The sequence below is a fragment of the Microtus ochrogaster genome, chromosome 6, assembly GCF_000317375.1.
Source record: "Microtus ochrogaster isolate Prairie Vole_2 chromosome 6, MicOch1.0, whole genome shotgun sequence".
Classification (NCBI taxonomy): domain Eukaryota; kingdom Metazoa; phylum Chordata; class Mammalia; order Rodentia; family Cricetidae; genus Microtus; species Microtus ochrogaster.
The window spans coordinates 62,839,119-62,866,213 of record NC_022013.1 but is presented as its reverse complement, the minus strand read 5'-3'; the positions used below and the strand labels follow the sequence as shown (position 1 = coordinate 62,866,213).

The 27,095-nt window shown below is 39.8% G+C and overlaps 1 protein-coding gene across 1 annotated transcript in view; it reads left to right on the top strand.

Annotated features, from left to right (window-relative positions):
- Positions 1–27,095, top strand: part of Dnah12 (dynein axonemal heavy chain 12) — a 164,246-nt gene that overhangs the window by 80,354 nt on the left and 56,797 nt on the right. The window contains exons 38-50 of the mRNA XM_013346907.2: positions 2,210–2,361; positions 3,505–3,643; positions 4,883–5,049; positions 8,082–8,337; positions 10,575–10,874; positions 11,591–11,769; positions 13,008–13,200; positions 15,446–15,607; positions 19,791–19,985; positions 23,196–23,329; positions 24,650–24,812; positions 25,472–25,552; positions 26,437–26,613. Of these exons, the coding sequence (XP_013202361.1) occupies positions 2,210–2,361; positions 3,505–3,643; positions 4,883–5,049; positions 8,082–8,337; positions 10,575–10,874; positions 11,591–11,769; positions 13,008–13,200; positions 15,446–15,607; positions 19,791–19,985; positions 23,196–23,329; positions 24,650–24,812; positions 25,472–25,552; positions 26,437–26,613 (2,298 nt within the window). The remainder of the gene's footprint in view (positions 1–2,209; positions 2,362–3,504; positions 3,644–4,882; positions 5,050–8,081; positions 8,338–10,574; positions 10,875–11,590; positions 11,770–13,007; positions 13,201–15,445; positions 15,608–19,790; positions 19,986–23,195; positions 23,330–24,649; positions 24,813–25,471; positions 25,553–26,436; positions 26,614–27,095) is intronic.

Genomic DNA, 27,095 nt, shown 5'->3' with positions numbered 1-27,095 from the left:
AAAAAAAAAATCCAGTTTAAGCAGGTTAAAGTAGGGGAATGGCTCAGCAGTTAAGAGCATTGACTATTACTCTGAAGGACCCGACTTCAGATCCCAGCACCCACATGACAGCTCACAACTGTCTGTAACTCCAGTTATACCACTGCACATAAAGTTAAATAAAATAAATAAATAGATAGATAGATAGATAGATAGATAGATAGATAGATAGATAGATAGATAGATAAAAGTAGTTGCCTTTGGGAAAGAGAAAATGGGAGTTAAGAACTGTTCTTTTGCTTAATCTTTTTGTTTGTTTTTTTGAGACAGGGTTTCTCTGTGTAACCCTGACTGTCCTGGAACTCGCTTTATAGACCAGGCTGGCCTCAAACTCGGGAATCTGCGTGCCTCACTCTCCTGAGTGCTGGGACTAAAGGTGTGCACCACCATATCTGGCATCTTTTTCTTAATCAAATAAAACTTTTAACTCTAAAATACATGTGTGTGTAACTTTAATATGACTCTACAAGTTTTTTTTTAATGAATTATTGAGCCAGTGAGATGACAATGAGTAAAAAACACTTGGCACCCAAACTGAGTTATACCATGTCTGCCCCGCAGTGGAGGAGAGCACGGCTCCCAGAAGTTGTCCTCTGACCTCCATGTGTGCGCTGTGGCACCTGTTTGCCCAATAGAATGTAGCAGAAATTGTTAGCCCCAGCTCTAGAACTGGAGCAGCTCCTCCACTCTGGCTACTTTGCCGGAATTAACTGTTATAACTAGATAGTAGAAGACTTGGGGATAGACAGGGAAAGGGAAGAATAATCAGAAGAAAGTAATGGTCAAGCTGGTTCTGACTGGAAAGCATCAGGGCAGCGGCCACGGCCGGCCAGTGGCTCAAAAGAATTTCAAGACTTTGGTTTTGTGTTTTGTTTCTGTTTTTTCAAGATAAGGTTTCTCCTTGCAGCCCTGGCTGTCCTGGACCAGGCTGGTCTTGAACTCTGAGAGATTTACCTGCCAGTGTTTCCAGAGTGCTGGAATTAACCACTCAGCAGGAATTAGAAGACTTTAATTGTACAGCTCTGCTGATTATCTTGACTAAACATCAGCCTAGGTCAAAAAGGCAAAATGGCAAAGGAATACAGATGCCTCAAATGATGTTTTATTTTTAGTTAGATTATAGCTCACTTACTTCAACACATAAAAGATGCAAAACCAAAATTTAGCAACTTGTAACTTAAGTTACACTAGAATAGTTTGAAACAAATACTCAGCATATGCAAAAGGACATATTACAGGCATTTAGGGAAGATTAGATATTAAGAGGACATAAATTCAGCTGGGCATGGTGGTGTGTGCCTTTAGTCCCAGCACTCAGGAGATAGAGTTCAAGGCCAGCCTGGTTTACATAGTAAGCTCCAGGACAGCCACAGCTACGGCTGTCTCAAAAACTAAAGGTCATAAATTCTAGATACGTTGAGTTTATGATAAAGTGATATTTACTTTCTTTGGATTATCATTAAAAATTAGTTGCATTAAGTGGGTGGTGGTTTCATGGATGTTTATTTATTAATCTGCTTTATGACTGAAGATATTACTTATATTTTATATGAATAATTATAATATTTCATTTTAGAGGAGGAAAAGGCTAAAGTTTTTAATTTTGGGAAGCTTCCTTTAGAATATGTAAAATTTTTTTGTGTATGGTGTTTTGCCTGCATGTATGTCTGTGCATACCTGTGGCCTACAGAGGTCAGAAAAAGGTGCCAGATCCCCTGGAACTGGAGTTACAGACAGTTCTTAGCTGACATGTGGGTTCTGGGTCCTCTGGAAGAGCATCAGAGAGAGCCATCTCTCCCTGATTTAGAATTTTTAATAAAACTTACTTTTCAAAAAGACAGTAAAGTCCCCTGTCATCCAGGCCCAGAGGCTCTGGCTGTGATGTCAATGGCCTTTTGATGGTGTCTCGGGTCACAAACCCCTACCACAGCGGCTGTCTGTGGCCTGTTTGTATTTGTTCTTCTGTAAACTGCACGTTTGTGTCTGTTACCCATCTGTTGACTGAGTGAATCTTTCCTTGTATGTCAATGCTAAAATGTCACTGTGTTACAGTTGTTATATTTTGTCTAAAGGCTCACATCTTTACAAGCAAATGGTGTAAGTATTGAACACATGCTCTCAGATGTAGCAAGTGCATAGTTGTAATATTTTAAAACATATTTTCCTGCAGCTAAAAAACAGAGGTCGCTGGCTCCACTGGAATGAATTAATTAAAAGTTCTCATTTAGAAGACAAACGAACCAAGATTCAAGATCTCATCATCCCTACAATGGACACAATTAGATATACTTTCCTAATGGATTTGAGTATTACCTATGCAAAGTAAGAAACTCTACTATAAACATGAATTCTAAATAAAACAGTACCATTCTAATAAAATGGTAGCATTTTAAAAAGTGAACTTTGAAGTCATTGAGTTTCAGGTGACTGAGACCATGGCTGGGAATTAATTAGCATGTTCTAAATGATATTTACTACTATTGGAAAACCTAGAATTTGGCTCTCGTATTGCTCACTCTGAAATTTTAACAGACCCATAGTTCATTACCTCTTACGTCACCAAAAATCACCCGCAGTGTTACTATTGAAAAAGCTATATATTCTGGGATGGGGGAATGGCTCAGTCAGTAAAGTATTTATTCATAAGATGCAGAACCAGACTCCATATAGAAAGCAACAGGCATGGTGGTGCACGCTTGTAATCACAGCTCTGGCAAGATGGGAGACAGACAGGCAGAACCCTGGAAGCGCATGGGCCAGCTAGCCTATCCTTCTTGGCAAAGTTCCAGACCAGTGAGGAACCCTGCCTCAAACAAAAGGTGGCGAGTACCTAGGAATACCACCATGGTCACCTCTGAACTCCATACGTCTGGTGCCTGAGCATGCCTGTACATACATATGCACTCACACAAACCACCACCTCTCTAATCTATGCATTTTATGTACAGGTTCAGTCTCTCCTTTTGGAGAATACCCTTATCCCTGCTTCTCATCCCACATTAGTAACGCTGGGATTGCGTACACCAGCTACCAGGACATTGTTACATGGACTCCAGGGATCCAAACTCAGGGCATCAGGCTGGCAGGTGTGCTGGCTCTGCCTTTACTAGTCCTCACGAACAATTATACACGTGTGGAGTTTTAGTAGAAATGACTTGACTACTATTTAAAGATTTTGTTTTCTTTGTTTTTGGCTTTTTTGTTTGTTTGTTTTGTTTATTTTGGTTTTTTGAGACAGGGTTTCTCTGTAGCTTTGGAGCCTGTCCTGGAAGTAGCTCTCGTAGACCAGGCTGGCCTTGAACTCACAGGGATCCGCCTGCCTCTGCTCCCGAGTCCCAGGATTAACAGCGTGTGCCACCGCCACCCAGCTATTTAAAGTTTTTAAAATACTCGAGTTTTTTTCCCAGAAAAATGCTTTTATACTTTCTTCCATTTTGAATTATGTTATTCATTGTTTTTATAAAGGCCACTGCTTTTTGTGGGTCCGACTGGTACAGGAAAGTCAGTGTATGTCAAGGATAAGCTAATGAATCACTTGGAAAAAGACAAGTACTTTCCTTTCTATGTGAATTTCTCTGCACGGACCAGTGCCAATCAGGTTCAGGTTTGTATAAAACCGGATTTGGGTTTGTAACCATTATACTTTATCTTATTTGAAAAATATTAAAATATTTAAAGCTATATGTTAAATATGCAACTTTGTAAATCCTTGGATCGAAAGATAACACTTGTACATTAGCCCTTTAAGACTTATCATTAATTTTGACTTGAGAAGCAATGATTGATTTAACTGGAGAAGAAAGTCTAAGAGACGTTCACATGTGTGCATAGAAGAGTGGTGGGCGGGCACAGGAGAATATCCAGTTGTTTTGTTCTACACTCTTCTGTGTGGCTTTTAGGAGCATTTGCTGCTCACCTGCTGGTCCACTATGATCTATTGCATGATCTTCTTTTGCCCCTAAATATAACAAGCTAAAGCTATTTCATGAAGCTCCTTGTAATTGCCACACTTAGCATCTCTTCCTAAATTTGTGCCTTCTTACTCTCCCCAACCCTATTTCTGTTCTTAATTTAAAAGTCTTGCTAAGTTGGCATACTGCAAAATTTTTGAATAGAATAATTTTGGTATTCAGTTTTACAACAGACAAGCATGTTTAAAACTTATCAGAAATATTTAAAAAGCATATACATTTATGTTGGCTATAAAACACAACAAAGATTGAAAAAATAATGCTTTTAAACCTTAGGTAAAGGGGTATCCAGTGTGAAAAAAAAGGATTATAGAATTATAGATGTGTGTATGGAATGCAAGCTTAACGTGTAAATACCTATGATAACTCTAAGTGCAGGGGAGCATTTCAACACATGTTATTTGAAATGATGTTGAGTTTAAAGTTTAGTATCATTTTAAGTAAGAGTAACTTAGAGTAATTAAACACATGACATTATTTCCTCTCAAAGATTGTTAGTAATTTTTTTCTAATGTTAACTTTTATGTTAAGCTACTGACTAATTAAAAAACAGTAGCTGTGCCAGGCAGTGGTGGCGCACGCCTTTAATCCCAGCACTCGGGAGGCAGAGGCAGGCAGATCTCTGTGAGTTCGAGGCCAGCCTGGACTAAAATAGCTAGTTCCAGGACAGGAACCAAAAAGCTACGGAGAAACCCTGTCTCGAAAAATCAAAACAAAACAAAACAAAAAAATCAAAAAAAAAACCAGTAGCTGTTACTAGTATACAATGGATACTGGCCACATAGATCTCCATACTGACTTAATCAATGATGATAATATTAAGTTTGTAATACTGTCATAGATAAATATACTTTTTCTTTTTAAATTTTTAGAACATCATCATGGCTAGATTGGACAAAAGGCGCAAGGGAGTATTTGGACCACCTATGGGAAAGAAGTGTGTAGTGTTTATAGATGATATGAATATGCCTTCACTGGAGAAATATGGAGCCCAACCTCCTATTGAGTTATTACGACAGTTTTTTGATTGTGGACATTGGTAAATAATTTATTTAAAGTCTTTTTCATTTTATTTATTCTCCTCTCATATAGTACATCCCTACCATAGCCTCCTCCCCTCCCCTCCCCTCCCCTCTCCTCCAGATCTACTTTTGCTAGGCTCTCCTTTGGAAGAGAGCAGGCCTCCCAGAGATAACAACCAAACATGGCATAACAAGATGCGATAAAACTAGGCACAAACCTATACATCAAGGCTGGATGAGGTAACCCAGTAGGAGGGAAAGGGTCTCAAGAGTAAGCAAAAGAGTCACAGACACCCCCACTCTCACTATTAGGAGTCCCACAAGCTAACAATATATGCAGAGGATCTGGTGCAGACCCATGCAGGTTCCATGATTGCCACTTCAGTCTCTGTGACCTCCTGTGAGTCCTGCTTAGCTGATTCTGTGGGCCGTGTTCTCCTGGTGTGCTTGACCCCTCTGGCTCCTACAGTCCTGCCTCCCACTCTTCAGGTTCCTAGAACTCTGCCTAATGTCTGGCTGGGGATCTCTGCTTCTCTGCCAGAGAAAGCTTCGCTGATGGTGACCGGGATAGGCACTGATCTTTGAGCATGGCAGGATATCATTAGGAATCATTTCATTGACTTTTTTTCTTTTACTAGTTTTGTTTGGATCTTCCTAGGACCCTGGGCTGTCCAGCTTCCAGTTCCTGATCCAGACAGTGTCTAGCATGGGCTCCCTCTTGTGGCCAGAGCCTCAAGTAAAACTAGTCCCACTCCAAATTCTGAGCCACAATTGCCCTAGGACTTCAGGCAAGACAGGTTATGGGTCAAAGGTTTGGTGGCTGCCAGTGTTCTAGCCCCACCACTGGAAGTCTTGCTTAGTTACTGAAGATGATGGCTGGTTTAGCCTCTATATCCTTCATTCCTAGGAGTCCTCACGAGGGTCATCCTCACAGGTTCTAAGGGGTTTCCACTGCACTAGGTTTCCATATTAGCTCCTAAGTGCTCCCCCACAATCCCAGTCATCTCTTTCTCCATCTTTCCCTTCTCTACCTGATCCCTTCTGTTCCCATACCCACCCTCAGTCCACCCATATAATCCTTTCATTTCCTCTTCCTAGAGAGATCCATGTAGTGTCCCTTAGAACTCTTTGTTACTTAGCCCTCTTGTAGAAAGAGATTGCTTGTTCGTGTCCAAGCTGCCCAGACCCAAATAATCACACAGAAACTATATTAATTGCAACACTGCTTGGCCAACGACTTAGCTCTTATATCTTTTTTTTTTTTTTTTTTTGGCTTTTCAAGACAGGGTTTCTCTGTGGCTTTGGAGCCTGTCCTGGAACTAGCTCTGTAGACCAGGCTGGTCTCGAACTCACAGAGATCCGCCTGCCTCTGCCTCCCGAGTGCTGGGATTAAAGACGTGCGCCACCATCGCCCGGCCTAGCTCTTATATCTTAAATTAACCTATTTCTATTAATCTGTGTATTTCCATGAGGCTGTGGCTTACCAGGTAAGGTTCCAGTGTCTGTCTCCTTTGGCAGCTACAAGGTATCTCCTTGACTCTGCCTACTCTCTCTATATATCTCTGTTCGAATTTCCCACCTGGTTTTACTCTGCTAAGCGGTTTGTCAAGACAGCTTTATTTAGCTTTATTCACTAGCCAATAAAAGCAACACATATACAGAAGTTCATCCCACATCACCTTCTGGGTCTGTGGATTGTAGTGGGACTATCCTTCACTTAACAGCTAATATCTGCTTATAAGTTAGTACATATCTTGTTCTTCTTTCTGGTTCTGGGTTACCTCACTCAAATTTTTTTTTCTAATTCCATCCATTTACCTGCATATTTCATGATGTCATTTTTTTAAGCAGCTGAGTAATACTCCATTTTTGAAGAGTTTGCCATACTTTTTTATATTGGAGATTACAGTTTAGCTTCAACAGCTCTCCTTTCCCTCTCCTTCAAGCCTTCCCACATACCCTTTCCTGCTTTTCTTCAAATTCATATACTATCTTTTTTCCACTAATTTTAGTACCACATATTTTTATCCATTCTTTGATTGAGGAACGTCTAGGTTGTTTCCAATTTCTGGATATTATGAGTAAAGCCTCTATGCACATAGTTGAGCAAGTGGGAATCCTTTGGGAATATGCCCAGTAGTGGTATAGCTGGGTCTTGAGATAGAATGAGTCCCAATTTTCAGAGGAAGTACCATATTGATTTCCATGGTGGCTGTACAAGTTTGCACTCCCACCAGCAATGGAGGAGTGTTCCACTTGCTCCACACCCTCACCAGCATGAGCTGTCACTTGTGGTATTTATCTTAGCCATTCTGATGAGTATAAGATGGAATCTCAAAGTAGTTTTTATTTGCATTTCACTGATGGTTAAGGATGTTGAACCTTTAAGTGTTTCTCAGCTATTTGAGATTTTGCTATTGACAAATCTCTGTTTAGATCTGTAACCTCCATTTTTAATTGAATTATTTAGCTTGTTGGTGTCTAGCTACTTGAGTTCTTTATATTTTTTGGATATTAGCCCTTTGTCAGATGTGGAGTTGATGAAAATCTTATTCCATTCTGTAAACTGTCCTAGTGACTGTGTCCTTTGCTCTACAAAAGGTTTTCAGTTCATGAAGTCCCATAATGTTAATCTTAGTGCCTGTGGAATTGGTGTTCTGTTCAGAAAGTGGTCTTCAATGCCAATGAATTCAAGGCTATTCCCTACTTTCTCTATTATCAGGTTCAGTGTGTCTGTTTTTATGTTGAGATCTTTGATTAATTTAGACTTGGGTTTTGTGCACTCTAAAGACCCTAGATGACAGGAAGATCAGGACTTTACCATACCAGAGTGATGAATACTTTACTGTTCAAACTGAGACACTGCTAAAAATAGAAGGACGGTGTTGATGATAGCAAGCTCAAACCAGACTCGTCCTAGGCAAAGTGGAACAATCACCCCTAATTTATAGTTATTCCCTTTACAAAAGCTAAAGCTAAGATTAAATTTCTAAGGCTGTCCGTGCTTCATTTTATCTTTTCTTTCTTTGTCTTTGTGTGTGCTTTCTAGGTATGACCTCAAGGACACCAGTAAAATCACACTGGTTGACATAGAACTGATAGCAGCCATGGGTCCTCCAGGTGGTGGAAGGAATGCAGTCACTCCCCGTTTTATTCGACATTTCAATATCTGCACCATCAATTCTTTCAGTGATGAAACTATGGTCCGGATTTTCTCATCAATCATGGCATTCTACCTTAGGTCTCGTGAATTTCCTCCAGATTACTTTATAGTTGGAAACCAGATAGTCAGTGGGACTATGGAGGTGAGCATGTAGTGCAATGTAAGACGTGTTAGTGGCAGATACTTCCTTTACTTGGTCTTCTTTAAAAAATGTCATTCCCTGGGCCATCTGTGGTTTCCTTTGTCAGAGATTCTGTTCCAGATGGTTTAAGAGCAGGAAGATCATAGAAAATTTTGAAAATGGAGAACCTAACTGGGGGTGAGATTTGGCTGCTAACCCTAAGTGGATGTTCTAAGACAAGCAGTTTGACCTTTTGGAGGCCTAATGTTTAATCACTAAAATGAGATATGATACATGTTTCCTAAGGTTGTAAGAAATTTTCTCATAACCAGTACCTACCACATCATAATCATTTTCTTGATGGTTAGGTTCCCACTGTGGTATTTGTTAAATTTTCTCTTTTCTGTCTTCCTTCTTGTTCTTCATGCTTTTTTCTTTTTATTTATTCTTCTCTCATACAATACATCCCAATTGCAGTCTTCCCTTCCTCCACTCCTCCCAGCCTCCCATCTCTGCTCTGCCTGAGATCCACGGCTCCTCCATTTTCCTTCAGAAAAAAGCAGGCCTCCCAGGATAGCAACTGAACACTGCATAACAAGATGCAATAAGACTAGGCACAAACCCTCGTATCAAGCTGGATAAAGCAACCCAGTAGGAGGAAAAGGGTCCCAAGAGCAAGTAAAAGAGTCACAGATACCCCCCACACACACTCACACTGTTAGGACCATATCATATATACAGAAGACCTAGTGTAGACCCACACAGGCTCTGTGATTGCCACTTCAGTCTCTGTGAGGCCCTGTGAGCCCTGCTTAGTTGATTCTGTGTGATGTGTTCTACTGGTGTTCTCAACCTCTCTGTCCCCTACAATCTTTTCTCCCCTGTTCTGTGGGATTCCCTGAGCTCTGCCTACAGTTTGACTGTGAATCTCTACATCTGCTCCCATCAGCTGCTGGAGGAAGCCCCTTTGATGGCATTTAGGCTAGGGACTGACCTGGTCTTATGGGTGGAATTTTTTAAGAAAATAAATGTAAGTATCTTATTATATACACATTGCTTTTATTCAGACCACATACATTTCGGTGAAAACTTAGAGCATGCAAGGATGGGGATAAAATACTTATGCCCATGTGGTCAAAGAACACCTCCTGATTCAGGGTGTGTTATCTGCCCTTACTCATAAGCCAGAACCAACCTCATATCAAGTGTTAACAGGGAAAATAATGCCCTCGAAGGTAATTTGGTAATAATCTCACCAAACTAAACTGTCTGGACGCTTGATAAACAGAGGTCTGGGTACAAGGTATATCTTTGAAGGGCATGCCTACAGTGACTTACTTCCTCCCACTAGGTCACACCTTGTAGTTTCTTCCGTCTCCTGATAACGCACTGCACTATGAACCCGTCTGGGTCAGAGCGCAGGGTATAATCTCTTCCCAAAGCCCATCTTCTGCCATTCAAGCCTTCAGCATGAGAGCCACTGGTGGGAGCATTTCAAATTCAAACCATGACTAAGTGGAAGATTTATTCTGACATAGGAAAGTGCTTTATTTGTATAATATAATATTTAAAATATAACTCGGTATGAGTGGGCCTTGGCCATGTAAAAGAGATTTTTTTTTTCTCTCATTGAAGCATTAGAGATCTACCATGGGTAGGCAGGGGGATAAACTACAAGCATAGCAAATGAAAAATAGTCTTGTCGTTCTTTTTTGTCAAGATATATTAAACGATTAATTAACCTTTTTAAAGAGAATTAACTTTTCTATGATGAATACATCATTCAGGAAAAATATACTTTGTTTCTATATTTTGTCAATTAAGATAAAAGAAGAATAAGAGTCTAATAGGGCGGAAGGGAGAGAATTATAGGTTTAAAGTCATTGCTAATCTCAAAGACATTATTTCTTCTTTATTTGGGGTGCTTTAGAATGAGTTACCTGATTTTAATTTCTATTGCGATTTTAAACTGCTTAATAACTTCTAGATTGCCTGTAGGTGGAACAATGGCAGTAAATGGGAACTAAAGTCAGATTAAATGGAACCCAAGTTGAGGTACTATTCAGTTCACTCAGCTTCATAGTACCTGGTTGAGTGCTAGAGATCAAAATGAACATATACTCCATGCTAGGTTCAGTGTTTACATGCTTTCTGGAGCGATGTAATCTAATAAGATAAATGAAATATTATTAATACTATTTTAGGGCTGTTAATTATAGGCATTTCACCTTTGAATTGTTGCATTCTTTCCTTCACAGATATATAAGCAATCTATGGAGAATCTTTTGCCCACTCCTGCAAAATCTCATTATACCTTCAATCTGCGTGATTTCTCACGTGTCATCCGGGGCTGCTTGCTCATTGAGAGAGAGGCTGTGGAGAGCAAGCACACGATGATCCGCCTGTTTGTGCATGAGGTTCTCCGCGTGTTTTATGATCGCCTCATTAATGATGATGATCGAAACTGGCTCTTCACGTTAATTAAAACTGTTATCAAGGACCACTTTAAGGAGCCATTTGATGCTATCTTTTTTCACCTGCGAAAAGAGAATGCTCCAGTAAGTGTATTTAGCAATCAAAAGCATGTCAGGTTAAAATGAGATTTCGTGAGTAATTTTAATGAACATTATCTTACAAAAATGGGCTTGCTTTTTATTGAACACATTCTGATGTTAGTCTGTAAGAACGTATGTGGTATAGAGGTCATCTGGAGTTATTTAGGTGTTTAGGTTATTCTATAGTGGCTGTTAATGAGACCGTACAGAGTGCATAGCATGGTACCAACTCATATGCTATTCTTAGCAAAGCGAGTAGGAAAAGATGGCTTTCCGGTCTATAGAAAAAGCATCTGAAGAGACAGGTCAGCAGTTAAGAGCACTGGCTGCTCTGGTAGAGGACCAGGGTGATTCCTACCACCTTCATGGCAGTGCACGGCCACCTACATTCCCAGCTCCAGGAGCCCTGACAATCACTTCTGGCCTCTTCAGGCATAGTACACACACAACACAATTAGATACAAACCAGCAAAAATCTCTAAAATCTCATAAAATAAAAACAAATCTTTTTATTCTCAGTCTATAGAAAAAGCAACAAAATTTTCTAGTTGCCAAATAAAGTTATCATTTTATGTGTTAATTTTAGACAAACATTGTTTGCTATCTTAATATTTAAAGTAATTAGCTAGCAATCAACCCATGACATACATAAAACTATATTTTTTATGAAATTTATTTTGTAATTTAACTTTTATAACTTTATGATTTATACTCTACAGGTAACTGAAGAAGACATAAGAAATCTCATGTTTGGGGATTATATGAATCCTGATCTTGAAGGAGATGACCGAATTTACATTGAAATTCCAAGTATTCAGCAGTTTAATGATGTTGTTGACCAGTGCCTAGATGAGTATAATCAAACTCACAAAAGCAGAATGAATCTTGTTGTGTTTAGGTACCTATATTTTATTTATTTTTTCTATTATTTTATGTTTTAAAACAATGTTTTTTATTTTACTTACCAATTTCAGTTCCTTCTCCCTCCCCTCCTCCCACTTTCTCCACCTTTCCCCCCCACTTCACCCCCTCCACCCCTCAGAAAGGGTGAGGCCGCCCATGGGAAGTCAACAAAGTCTGTCTCATCACTTGAGGCAGGACCAAGGCCCTCCCCCCTTTATCTAGGCTGAGCAAGGTATCCCTCCATAGGAAATGGGGTCTAAAAAGCCATCAAGAAACTAGGTACCTGTGTTTATGTATGTGTTTGAAACTTTTATTTATAAATTTTCATGAAATATTTTAAAAATACAGTAAATACCTGTCACATATATTACAATATAAAGTACAAGTAATTTATTAAGTTGCCTGTTTCAGCCAACACTCCCCTTAATCTATATTAATAAAAAGAAACTCCTGATTTTTTTCAGACAGTATGTTCAGAAGACAACCTCCAGGTGCCAGTGCTCACCTTCCCACCTTGTTAAAACAGGACCTCTTTGCCACTACATAAGCCAGGCTAGCCGGCCTAATGGACATCTAGGACTCTCAGATCTGCGCCTCCATTTCCTGTGGCTGTGCTGGGATCACAAATGCTTACTAGATCCAGCTGAAACATGATTAATAAAAACTCAGAGACAGATATTGGGGGCCAACCTGAGACCAGAAAAGCAAAGTAGTCAGCCCCTGGCTCTTACCTCTACCTCAGTCCAAAATGATGGTCCTGCCTCCAGGAATCCCAGAATGAGACTGAGAGCTGTCTCCTCCTGTCTTATAATACTCTCTAGTTCTGGGATTAAAGGCATGCACCACTACTGCCTGGTTTCTATGGCAAGCTAGTGTAGCTACTGGGATTAAAGGTGTGTGTCATGGCTGCCTGGTCTGTAAGGCTGGCCAGTGTGACTGTTTCACTTTTCTGATCTCCAGGCAAGCTTCATTTGTTATAATACAAATGAAATGCCACTACATCCAGATGTTATGTGAGTTCTGGAGATGTGAACTTAGGTCATTATGCTCTTGAGGCAAGAACTTCCCCAACCCCGGTTCCTGCATGCTTTTTTTCAGTAAATTATATATGTGTGTGTGTGTGTGTGTGTGTGTGTGTGTGTACTGTGCAACATGATGTTATCAAATATGTATGATAAAGTGGTAAGTAAAGGTACATGTAAATTGCTATGGAAAATAACTTGTTTTTGGTAGGTATGTTTTGGAACATTTATCAAGAATATGCCGCATTCTAAAGCAGTCTGGTGGAAATGCGTTGCTAATTGGGCTTGGAGGAAGTGGTCGGCAATCGTTAACTCGTCTGGCTACATCAATGGCAAAAATGCAGATTTTCCAACCAGAAATTTCTAAGAGTTATGGTATGAATGAGTGGAGAGAGGATATGAAGGTAAAAAAATATGAAGATATCCAGTGTGAAAATGACTAGTAAAAGTAGTATATTTGTATATTACTACAGTATTACTGTAATACTATATAGTTGTAGTTATATGCTCTATCCGTTAGGTGACTGCTATAAGTGCTTTACTTACGTAATCTCATTCCATCGGTCCAGCCCTGGGATACGGCAGGTATAGATGTCTCTGTTTCACTCTTGACACTGAAGCTAAAGGAAATCATATAGCAGAACAAGACTTTGTAATACAAGTTCTCACAGTTGCCCCGCCCCTGTCTTCATTCTGGTTTGGGAAGACTTATTTCACAGGAATATGTGATTCCCATATCCAAAACGAATCTCACAACAGTCATTCCCAGCTTGTGGAACTTAGTCCTTCTTCTCTCTTCTGGGATGTTTCCTGAGCCTAGCGGGAAGGGAGTGACGTGGACTTTCTGTTTGAGGCCGAACACTGCACTCAGTTATTCTCTGCGTCTCTACTAGTTGTGAGTCTGTGTTAATGACCACCCACTATAATAAGAAAACTCTCTAATGAGGGGTGAGAGACTAATCTGTGGTAGAAAGGTAAGTACTTAGAAGGAGTTTAATGCTGCTTTGGTTAGTTTCTATTGCTCTGAAAAAACACCACGACCAAAAGCAAGTTGGGGAGGAAAGGTTTATTTGGCTTACAATTCAGTAGCACAGTTCACCATCAAAGGATGTCAGGAAGTCCAGTTTTATCCAGGACAGGGAACCCTGATTGCTTTTCGGGCTGGGGGGGGGGACTTATTTGGGGGAGGGGGAGGGAAATGGGAGGCGGTGGCGGGGAAGAGACAGAAATCTTTAATAAATAAATTTAAAAAAAAAGAAAAAGGATGTCAGGAACTCAAATAGGGCAGGAACCTAGAGGTGCGAGCTGATGCAGAGGCTGTGGAGGGGTGCTGCCTATAGAACCCAGGACCACCAGCCTAGGGATGACACCATCCACAATGGGCTGGTCCCTCCTGCATTGATCACTAATTAAGAAAATGTCCTATAGGATTGCCTACAGCCTGGTCTTGTAGAAACGTTTTCTCAATTGAAGTTCCCTCCTCTTAGAGGACTTTAGTTTATATCAAGTTGACATAAAACTATCCAACACAAATGTTATTTCCATTTATCAAAAATAACACTAGTTTGCTATTCCTCTAGGGAAAATCACCACCCCCAACCAAAGACTTTTGGGCAAGTTTACAAGTACCATGCATGAGCTCTCTCCTGTGGATCAGGCCTTAGACCAATCAAAACTGTTGTTTTCTCCACATCGTAATGTCCATGCCACTGTTTGACCATTGGGCATTGTAGTTCCCAGGGTTCACAGCCCAGTAGGACGGTGGATGACTTTTCTTTTTTTTCCTTTCCTACTTGCTCCGCACCTTTCAGTCAGTAGTAGGACTCACCACCAAGTTCGGTGAGTGACCAAGTCTCCCTCGCCACTCCCTTGCCTGTGTGGTCTTTGTTTTTGGTTTTTGTTTGTTTGTTTGTTTTGAAGGGAGGATCCTTGGGAAGCCCATGCCCAATACCTCCAAAGGCGGTAACCTACACCAGAGACTATACTTTTCGTTTGATAATTTATGGCTTCTGGGAGGAGCTTTATTATATCACTTAATTTTAATCCTGGCTGTACCTATAATCTCCTAAGAAGTGATCAGTTTTAACAGATATCTGCAAATCATGTCCACCAGACCACAAAGTCCATTTCAGTTGGGAATTTTGCTTGTGATTGGCCAAAAACAATGGGGAAAAAATAGCTCAAGCTAACTTAAGCAAAAGAGGACGTTGTTTATATTATGTAAGTGTTCAGAGGTGGATAGTAATTTAACATGATACAATTTAAGGGCCCAGTTTAGAAATTTCTCTATACTCTCTGGAAGTATTTATTTGTCTCACTTTTTCAGCTGGTTCAGTCCATGAGGCAACACAGTTGATCCAAGTATTTTGTATTATTGGTCTTGGTAAGCATCCTTCTCAGTACAAGAGCCATGTTTTAAGTCCAACTCAATCATTAAAGTAATAGGCCATTCTTAATCACATGCCTCTTACCAACTGTTATGTCTGGGAGCTTCAGGAAACTAAGTGGTTTGTATTGTATAGGAGAAATGGAGTTGCTGACTGACAGCCCCACTAGAATCAAACCCTTAAACTCAAGCCTAAAAGGAAGGGGAAAGCAAAACCTACACAATCCACTGCATTCTGCTGATTAGTACATTTTTCCTTTAAGACCTTGTTAAGAAATGTAGGCATGAAGGGCCAGAAGACAGTATTTCTGATCACAGACACTCAGATTAAAGAGGAAGCTTTCCTAGAAGATATTGACAGTGTGCTCAATACTGGCGAGGTTCCTAACATTTTTGCAGCAGATGAGAAGCAAGAAGTAATGGAGGTAAGAGAGCGTTGTGGGGAAATCCTGCACCCAGCACAGGAGTTTTCTTATCATAAACACTTTGCTCTGCTCTTCAGGAGACACAGAACTTATACAATCAAGCAATTAGATAAATATAGCTTATACAATTTAAAGCATATTAGTTTAACATGTCATTTTAGTAAAGTTAAAATCTAGCATTATTTTAAGTCAGAAATTATTCTATAATTATTATCTTCATAAAATATATGTTACTTAGCATGCTTATGGTTGATGAGAGTTTAATATCATCTCTTAAGATGGTGAGAGAATCAGAGCTAGGTGTGGTGGTACAGATCTTTAATGCCAGCACTCAGGAGACTGAAGCAGAAGGATCACCATTTTGGTGCCAGCTTGATCTATAGTTTGAGATACTATTTCAGAAACAAAACAAAGTTGTAAACAAAAGACACAGGAAGAAAGGAAACATGACTAACATCTCCCTTGATTAGTTGTATGGCTTTCTGCTGTCCGGTATAATTTTCAAAAGTCTTACTAAAACTGTGTTTTCTTTCAGTTCTAATATATATATTAGAATTCATATATGTATATGAATGATACATGTGAAAGTTAGCTTTTGTGATCTAAATGACAAGATACAATTGTATAGCACCTACTTCTGTCAACTGCCAGACACTTTGATCCCCATTTCTAAGACTTATTCCTTTTACATTGACTATATTTACTTTTATCCATGGAACTAATTACTTATATCTGGATGTTTCCTCCTGGATTGAAATGGAGTCAGCCTGGTAGTCTAAGCCCTCTCTGCTTTTGCCTTCTATGAAATAGGAGCACAGACAGCAGTCCCCCCTACATAGGGTTATAATGAGATAAGGGAATCAAACAAAACAAGCACTTAACGTAGTGTTTAACACTTAGAAACCCTTCAGTAACCCTTAGTATGTTTATTAGTTTGTGGCCTGGGTTGAAAAGAAAAAAAATGCTTTTGCTTTTTCCTGAGCAATACCAGTGATGTCATCACAATCCTAAATGATGATGTTCTCACATAATAGGAAGACCTCATTCTTCATAGAATAGTTACTTGTGGGGAGTGAGATATAGTCAGAGTTTTCCTGCTCTGACCGGCTGCTTTAAAATGACCAACATGGAGACTTAATATTAAGTACAAATTCTTGGTCAATAGCTCAGGCTTGTTACGACTTAACTCTTACATATTCCTTATTTGTGCTCTACCACATGGAGGTACCTTTATTAGCATGGTAAGTTCATCCCCTGCTCCCTCAGTGTCTGCTCATGATTTCAGACTCTGCCCTTCTTCTTCCCAGGATTCTCTCTGGGTCAGACTGTCTTGACCAATCTCTTCCTGCCCAGCTGTCAGCCAATCAACCTTTTTAGTAACAATAAGAGCATCATATATTTTCAGTGTACAAATATTGTTCCACAGCATTTTCCCCTTTTGTCTAATTAAACGGAAGGTTTTGACTTTAACATAGTAAGGCTATATACAACAAAAACAGTTAGCAAGTATTTAGTGTATAAATATTGTTTCATGGCGGTAAGATTTTTTTATCTTTGCCTGACTTGCTTACTTTAGCTGTTAACTGTTATTATTATTTTTATTAAACTTCTCTACTTCACTATTTTTTATTTGTATATTTTATACACACTTTTAAAATGTTTTATTTTTCTTTTTTGTTTTTTTGTTTTGTTTTGTTTCTTTGTTTTTTTGAGACAGGGTTTCTCTGTCTTTGGAAGCTGTCCTGGAACTAGCTCTGTAGACCAGGCTGGCCTCGAACTCACAGAGATCTACCTGCCTCTGCCTCCCGAGTGCTGGGATTAAAGGTGTGTGCCATCACTGCTTGGGTTAAAATGTTTTACTTTTATTTATTTGTATGTGATTGTGTGCCAGTACCTACCTCAGATCCCCTGAAACTGAACTTACAGGCAATTGTGAGCCACCAGACATGGATGCTGGGAACTGAACCCTGGTCCTCCAGAAGAGCAGTGAGTGCTCTTGACCACTGAGGCATCTCTCTATCCCCTGCATACGTTTTTGGAATGAGAACTTTCTGTGTTGCTGGGGCTTGGCCACAAGTACCTGGGCCCAAGTAGTCTTCCTGGTTGAGCCATCTGAATAGGCGTGGCAACAGATGTGCAACACACCCAGCTTATGTCTGCCTTTTTTTCTTGAAACTGGGTCTCATTACTTAGCTCTGGCTGGTCTCCTCAGCTTATTAAGTGCTAGGAATATAGGTATGCACTGGTACATCCAGTCTACATATTTTAAAAAATATTTTCTTTATTCTTTAACAGTTTCATACATGTACACAATGTATCTGGATCATGTCCATTCATTAATTCCCTTCTCCCTCCTCAGACCCCTCACCTACAACCCCCTCCTTCCTACCTCATGTTTTTTTTTGTTGTTGTTGTTGTTGTTTAAATAATTCAGTGAATCCAGTTAGCGCTATCAGCATGTACCTGGGTGTGGGGCCGTACACTGGGGCAGAGGCAGCCTCCAGTGGCCATGCCACTGAATAGAATTAACTCTCCCTTCTCCAGCAGCTGTCAGTTGCCAGTAGCACTTCAGGTATGGGTGAAGACTAGTGAGCCACTACTTCATCCATGCTGGAATGCTGACTTTTTGGTGCAGGTAATTACAGCTTCCATGAGTTCACTAGTGCAACTCATGGCCAGAAGACAGCGTCTCACAGCACCTCCCCCCTCTCCTCCCTCTACATTCTTTTCACCTTTCCCTCTATGATGTTCTCTGAGCCTTAGGGTGTGGGTAGGGGAATATGATAGAGATGGCCCATTTGGGTCTGTGAACTCAGCAGCATTTTAACCAGGCATGAGTTTCTGCATTAACCCTGGCCCACTGCAAAAAGAAGCTTCGCTAACCGAGGATGAGGACAGCCGAGGATGAGGACAGCACTGGTTGATAAACAGGAATTTTTAGAAGGTAGTTTGACAACATGTCCTCTTGAGCCATGGAGTTGTGACCAAGTTGACAGTCCCAGGCATAAATTCCCTTCTGTGGAGCAGGCCTCATGTCCAATCAGAAAGCGATTAGTTCCCCATTACAGCCATGCTGCTCTTAAACCAGGGGACTTACCTTACCTCCAGACTACATATCTTTAAAGTTAACACAAGGGAATCATATTTTGTGTATTCTTACATAACTTAGTTTTTGTTTATTTTGCTAGTGCTACCATAGCGCATACACAATACCTCTTTCATTTTCTCTATTTTCGTATGCGTGCACACTAAAGCTTTCTTATGACTTTGTGCTTTGCTCACCACCCCGTGGCCTTTACCTCCCTCCACGTAGGCTTCGTTCTGCTTTAGATTTAAGTTCCATGTTTGAGAGGGAACGTTCAGTATTTGTCTTTCTGTCCTTCCCCTCCCAGCACCCTCTCATTCTCCTCACCCTTTCTTTAGACTCCTTTCTCCACGTCTCTACTGCACATCATGTGGATCACACACACACACACACACACACACACATACATACACACACATACACACACATGCATACACATACATACATACACATACACACACACATACACACACATACACACATGCATACACATACATACATACACATACACACACATACATACATCACACACATACACACACATACACACACATACACACACACATGCATACACATACATACATACACATACACACACATACACACATACATACACACACATACACACACATACACACACATACACACTCATACACACACATACACACTCATACACACACATACACACACATACATACACATACATACATACACACACATACACACACATACACACACATACACACACACACGTGCTAGATTTTGCTCATATGAGAAAGCATGCTTTCAATGCTTGTCTTTCTGAGTCTGGCTTTTCTTTGTTGTTTAAAGGTTATGTAAAAGCTAGTGTGAAAGTGAGAAGGATGTTTTGTGAGTTTAGCCAGTTTCTTACTGACGGACATTATATTAGTTTCCATTATTCCTCTAAAAAGATGTTGCATTTAGGCCTACATATAATCTTGATTGAGTTTTTCTGATTATCTTTACCAGGTAAATCCTTAACAGATAGTTGTTTTTAAACATCCAATGGTATGAAAATAAGAACTTAAAGACATGCCTCCTATCCTAATATCTGGTCTTCTGGTTTCTGCTCTGTAGGGGGTCCGTCCGGTGGCTCAAGCTGGCAATAAGCATGATGAGCTCAGTCCGTTGGCCCTGTTTGCTTTCTTTGTGAACCGCTGCAAAGACAACCTTCACATCGTCGTGGCCTTCAGCCCCATAGGAGACGCCTTTCGCAACCGGCTGAGACAGTTCCCATCCCTCATCAATTGCTGCACTATTGATTGGTTTCAGGTTTGTTTCGTTTTGTTTCAAGGGAGTAGAGTTGCTGCTAATTCTGAAAATTTTTACCAAAGTCATATTTAAGCTTGATTAGTACTCAGCACGTGTTTATCAATAAGTTTCTGTAATGATGGGCATAGTACTTAGCACCAGGAGCGGATGAGACTATGAGACAGTTCATAGTCTGGACTAGAAAGCGTAAAAGCAATAGTTAGAAAGAAGAGAGACATGATGATGATATACAAAGTGTGGACTAGTGAAAACAATGAATTTTTGAATTATAAAAATTAACTGGCTGCATCGAAGGTTAGATTTGGAACCATAGGATAGTGTGTGTGTTTAACATAATATATAATACTACATATATGTTGTGTATTGTATATGATATGATTAATCCAAATTTCTATTATCATTTTATGATTTTTTGCATTTTAAATTTTAATTATTTTATTTTTATTTTTTTAAAAAAGAAAACAAACTATCTCTTTTCATTTTACATACCAATCCCAGTTCCCACTCCCTCCCCTTTTCTCCCCACCCTACTTCCTATCCACTCCTCAGAGAGGGTAAGGCACATTGCTCTGAGAAAGGACCAAGGCCCTCCCTACTATATCTAGGCTGAACAAGGTATCCATCCAAAGAGAATAGGTTCCAAAAAGCCAGTATAAGCAGTAGGGATAAATCCTGGTGCCACTGCCAGTGGCCCCACAATCTGCCCCAACCACCCAACTGTCAGCTACATTCAGAGAGTCTAGTTTGGGCCTATGCTGGTTCTTGCCATTTGAGGATTGAGGAGCGTGTGTGTGTGTGTGTGTGTGTGTGTGTGTGTGTGTGTGTGTGTTTACTCCTGTGGAGCAGGCCTCCAATCTAATCAAACAGTGGTAGAGAACCTCACCCCTGCACCAGTAGCACATTTTGCTCTAGACTACTATATTTTTTAATTAATTGATTATTTTTATTTCAGTTTATTTTGTGTATATGAGTATTTTGCCTGCATGTATGCCTGTGCACCAATCATGCCCCAAAAGGCCAAAAGAGGGCATCAGTTCTCTGGAATTGGAGTTAAAGATTATTGTGAGTGCCATGTGAATGCTGGATCCTCCAGGAGAGCAGCTAGTGTTCTTAGCTACCGAGCCCAATTCCTATAGCCCCCATATTTTAAAATTTAATACAAAGAAAAGTAATTGTGTGTGTGTGTGTGTGTGTGTGTGTGTGTGTGTGTGTGTGTGTGTGTACAGGTGGGGGATTATAAATGGATTTGGTTCCCATGATTATGGAGCCTTACAGTTGTCAAGATCTTCTTCAGTCCACAAGCTGCAGGTTTTAAAGAGTCAATAGTACAGTTCTAGTATGGATGCCATGGAGCTCAACACTTCAAAGATCTCCTGTTTTACTTCATTTCTGAGTCAACAATAAGACCAATGTGACAGCCTGCAGGCAGTCAGAGAGGAGAATTTCCTCCTTATTTGGAAGAAGGGCAACATTTTTCTTTGGTTCAGGACTTCTCCTAATCGAAAGAGGTCTGCTGACACTAGGGTAGTGGGTTATACCTCTAATCCCAGCACTCAGGAGACAGAGAGGCAGAGGCAGGCAGGCAGGCAGGCAAATCTCTGAGTTCAAGGCCAGCCTGGTATACAGAGTAAGTTCCAAAACAGCCAAGGCCACAAAGAGAAACCCTGTCCTAAGAAACATAAACAAACCATACCTAGACTTTTCTTTCCCATTTCCAGTTCCCAAATAACCCATGTGAAGACTTAATTATAAATGTTTGACTGATAGCTCAGGCTTGTTACTAGCTAACTCTTACATTTAAATTGACCCATTTCTACTAATCTACATTCTGCCACACGGCATTCTCTCTTTCATCTTGTATCCTGTTTCTTCTCCGTGTCTCACTGGCAGCTCCTCTGGCTCCACCCTTCTTCCCAGTGTCCTTAGTCTGGTTTTCCTGCCTAGCCTTATCCTGTCTAGCTACTGGCCAGTCAGCTTCTTTATTAAACCAATTTCACCCTCATTTACACAGTGTACAGAAGGAATATTCCACAGCAACAAACAAAACAAACAACAAAATATATCTTAAAATGTGAATTGCTCTAAAAGGAAAAACTTTCAAGCATCTTGTTGAAAGTAAATAAAAGAAAATCAGGAAAATATTCTAATAAAAACATAAAGAAGCAATTTCTGTTTAATTAAACATTTGAAATATTTGTTGCAAAGTATTGTTTTAGGCACTGAAGATCCAGCAGTGGTAAAAAGGAAGTGCTTGCCTCCATGGGTTTTGAAATTCTGTGAAGGGTTGAACAGATGCCAGTAGTAGACAAATGAGTAAATGGAACGTGAGGTATTGGTATGTTCTGGGGACGGCACTCATCACAAGAGGCTGAATAATAACAGAGAGAAGATGGTTCTAGAAAGAGTGTTCCAGGAACACTTTATGTTACTTTGGGTATAAATATGAAGGAAGTGGGAAAGTGAGCCATACGAAGGTCTGAGAAAGCAGGGTTCTGGTCAGAGGAAAAAGAAAGAAGAAAGGCCTGGAGCGAGATCACAATTGGCATAGTTCGGGATAGAGCAGAAGAAAGCATTTCACTAATGTGCAAAAGACTAGCTAAGAAGAACATTTGGGTAGAAGAAAATAATAGCTTCAGCTTTGGATGTTATGATAGGGATTATGAAGGACTTCTAATGACAGAAATCCAAATTAAATAAGTTTTTTCACTCTGTTCTCATATGGGGAAAGGAACTAATTAATATTGAGTAGAAAGCATCTCCTAAATGCTAAAATTGAGATGCCTAACAGGTGTCCAAGTAGAGGAGAGGTGAAAGTGACATAATTATGTTCTTAATATGTAATGTGTCACTAATGCTTACTGTGCTATCCTTATTCTCATTGTCATGTATAAAGAAATCTAAAAAATATTGGAACCTCAGTCTGCTTAATTCTCTTTTCCTCATTAAATTTTCAACTTCATATTCCTAAACTCTTCTATATGAAGTCACTACTTATGTTGTTGGATTGAGACTGCTCATATTTTTTAAATAATTAATTTATTTTTCTTTTATGTCCATTGGTATTTTGCCTGCATGTGTATCTGTGTGAGGGTGTGTGAGCTATCATATGGGTGCTGGGAGTTGAACCCAGGTTCACTGGAAGAACAACCAGTGCTCCTAAACACTGGAGACTACTCATCTTTAATAAACTTTTCTTCTCCTTCTTTCCAGCCATGGCCTGAAGATGCTCTTGAGCGTGTAGCCGTGAATTTCTTAGAAACCCTGGAGCTGACTGAGGTTGAGCGGCAAGAGATAGTCCCAATCTGTAAACACTTCCACACTTCCATTATGGTCCTCTCAGAAAGGTCAGGAATAATGGTGCTAAAAATATGCAAATGCCTTGCATTTTCCACCAAAGTGCTGCACTTTAATATTTATTTCATTGTCTTCTAATCTTTCTGGTTATATAATTAGTTGAAACCCTCAACTAGCAAGTAATAGAAGAACTTACTTTGAAAGTCCATAAATGTCTGTCTCACAAAGATCTGAAAAACAACCAAAAGTTAGAATCTGTGAGAATGGACAACTGTTTTTTCTCTGGTGTGCATCACCGCTTGCTTCTGGCCTTTCCTTGCTTTCTCTTTGACTGTGTTTGGAGGAAGCTGCCTCCCTCTTGGCTTCTGAGCGTACTTCTTGCAGTTTTAGCTGGAGAAAGAAGCTAACCAATTATTTCTAGCTTCCTGCTCCAATTTTATCCCCAAATGTGATTATCATTGTGTCTCATGCCCAGCCCTAATCTGATCAACAGTGGTTGGTGTGGCAGATTTCTTAGGTAAAAAACACTGCTGCTGAGACACTGGGCAGAAATTCCTGAGAAGTGAGATGACTGAATGGTGGGGAGAGGGTCGACCATCTAGAGTCAGTTATCCAGTATGAGTGACTGGGAGTGTGGTACCAAAAAGTGTGCTGTAGTCTGCCTCCCGTGTTTATCCCCTGTAATATCACATACATATCGCATATATATGAGAAACGAAGTTACTTCTCTTGGGTTTGGAGAATGGGTCAGGCCCTGAGAATGTAACTTACAATTGTCCAGAGTTTGGCTGTGAGGAAGCAGAGCAGCAGCAGTGGGGTAAAGAGCAAGAGGAAGGTGTAGAGCTAACTAGGAAGCTGTTGAGAGGAGGCATGTTTTAGAAGCAGTAATACAGAAGAGTTACTTTAAGGCATATGTATCTCACGTGTGTGGCCTTATACGTTCAGTCAACATGTAACATACAGTGTAACTCATTCTTGTCCCATGTGCAGTTCCCTTTCTGGACGCTTGCCCATCTCACACAATGGTTTGAGTGTCTTACCTTGTCTAACAAGGTTAGAGCCTCCTGGTGTGTGACACATAGAAAAATAAAAACTGTATTTTTTTTTTTGCTGTAGTTCACCTTTTATAAACATTTTTGTTGGTTGATTTATTCTTTTTAAATGTGTCATTATTTGATATTTTTTCAGATAAGGACTTTGCATATGGTTATATATAGATTTCTGGAGTTTAATGAAGTTAAAAGACTTAGCATGTTCTGCATAAACTTTAACCTTTATTCATAATCGCCGATGGGTAATGCTGTGCTGAGTCTACATCGTGATGGAATCCATTACTTGTGCTGTAGCCCCTTTGCCTGACTCCTTTCTAGGTTCCTAGAAGAGCTGGGAAGACATAACTATGTCACTGCTACTTCTTATCTCGAACTTATTGGCTCCTTCCGGCAACTGTTGACTAAGAAACGGCAAGCTATCATGGAAGCAAAACAACGCTACGTGAATGGACTTGACCAGTTAGCTTTTGCTGAGTCTCAGGTAAACTTGATAAGCTGTCCAAAATAATAATATATACTGATAAATGTAAAAAAAAATAATAACAAAAAATGAGAGCAGCTGTTGGCTAACAGTAAGATGTGTACGAGGTCCTGCTATGTATTTCACTCACTTTGTTTCAGTTTTTCTTTTAGCAACTCCAAGAGGTGGTGACTCATAGGTCCTCATTTTATAGATGAATAAGTTTTAAAGAAACTCATTAAATTGCCCAAACGAGACTTAAAAATACATTGTTTTATTTTTAAATAATTTGTTATCATTTGAGAGTAGAAGAAATCTATTTTGGATTTCTATTGTAGCAGATGTTTAATATAAGGTGGGCTTTTTCTAATGAGTCCAGTGCTATTAATACTCAGTAGTGTTTTGTTTGTATGTCATGGTATAAGGAGAGTATCTGAGCTGGCACTTCTCTTATGGTTTCATTTCCTCCATGGCCTCTTGTCCCAGTGCCTTGTGAAATACCTAAAATAGTCAAAGCCTTTTGTGAGAAGAACTGAATATGCTCTCACAATTATTTTAGCATGCAAAAAACTGGAAAAATTAAGACTTCTCATGGCCAGAATTTTATGATGCATTTAAGTCTCTAATTTCTATGTCACCTATTACAGCAGTGAAAAGTTAATGTCAAACCGTCTGTTTAGGTTGGTGAAATGAAACTGGAGCTTGTTGAATTACAGCCCAAATTGGAGGAGGCTAAAATTGAAAATGCACGCATGATGCAGGTAGGAAAGCAATATTTGTATTGATGTCAAAGGACAGGTGAGGTGTGAAAAACTACTCTTGAAACTAAGTCTTAGGGAGGGGAGGGAGGAGGATGAGTGGGGGAGTGGGAGGGGAGTGGGAGGAGAGGAGGAAGTGTAAATTTTTGAATGGAAAAATAAATAAATAAAATAAAATAAAAAAAGAAACTAAGTCTTAATTTTTTTGTCACAGCCTGTTATATCTAGGTGTCTATGGGCCCTTACTGGCCAACAAATCCTATGGAGGTAACACATTTCTGATTCTGAGCTTTTTGTTAACCTGTGGTTAATAGGGCATTACAGGGCAAATCTATTGAAGTTCTCTGTGTATGTGGATGTTTACATTTTAGGAGTCTTCCGCAATAGTAGTTTTTCATGTGGTTTTCTTTTCAGAAAGTCTCTAGTGTTAATTATCTCTCCCTGTATTTCTTCCGCTAACCTGACTTTTCATCCCCAACCCCATTTGACCTTTCCTGTTCCATTATTCCTCTTTCCCCCTTTGTATCACTATTTCTGTCTTCCCTTCTTTGAAATCTATTACTTCTCCATCTTCTTATTAATTTACTGACATCTGTGGGTATTCTAAACGAGACAAACATATCTAAAGATTCAAAACTAACACCCACAAAAGACATAGGACCTTTGTCTTTCTGGGTCTGGGTGACCGACCACTCAGAATGATTGTTTCCGGCTCTACCCATTTGCCTTCAAACTTCACAACTTAATTTTTCTTAACAAACCTTTCTCCTATTCAAAATGATACGTTGAATTCCCTAATTCCCAAATAGTCTTTTGTCTCTAGGCTTGAAGAAACAATAGGCTACTTGAAAATGTGTTTCTATTTTCACCTTATTTCTTTTCTTTAGATTATTGAGATAGAGTCTGCACAAGTAGAGGCAAAAAGAAAATTTGTGAAATTGGATGAAGAGATTGCCAGTGGGAAGGCAGAAGAAGCCCAAGCTCTGAAGAATGAGTGTGAGAGTGATCTGGCTGAGGCGATCCCAGCCTTGGAAGCAGCTCTGTCTGCACTAGACACACTTAAGGTAAGTATTTGAGTTTGCCACCTTGGGTTTCATCAACAAGGAAGCAATATACACATCTTTGGTTAATGGGCTACGGCTCCATTTTAAATTTTATATGACTCTATTTTATGTTTATTTTATATTAGGTTATATTGTTCATTTGTCAAGTTAAATAAAACATCTCAACAGTTCTTCTTTGATACAGTGTTATATTTACATATTTGCTTTTCCTTGGTTATGTATAATTTTCAATCAGGATAGTTTAGTGGAAATGCAATGAATGATCTTTGTGAAGCCCAAGAGGTTCTGCATGTGGTCCAGAAGGAAAGGGAAGAACAAATGTGCGGCGGGCTTCTTGACCGGCGAGGAAGAAACACCACCACACAAGGATTCTTCTCAGATCACGCTTTACTGGAGTGCCCTTGGTTGAAGGAGCACATGAAGTGAAGGGGGGCAGGAAACGAGAGAGCAGGAAGCGAGAGGGAGGGAGAGAGAGAGAGAGA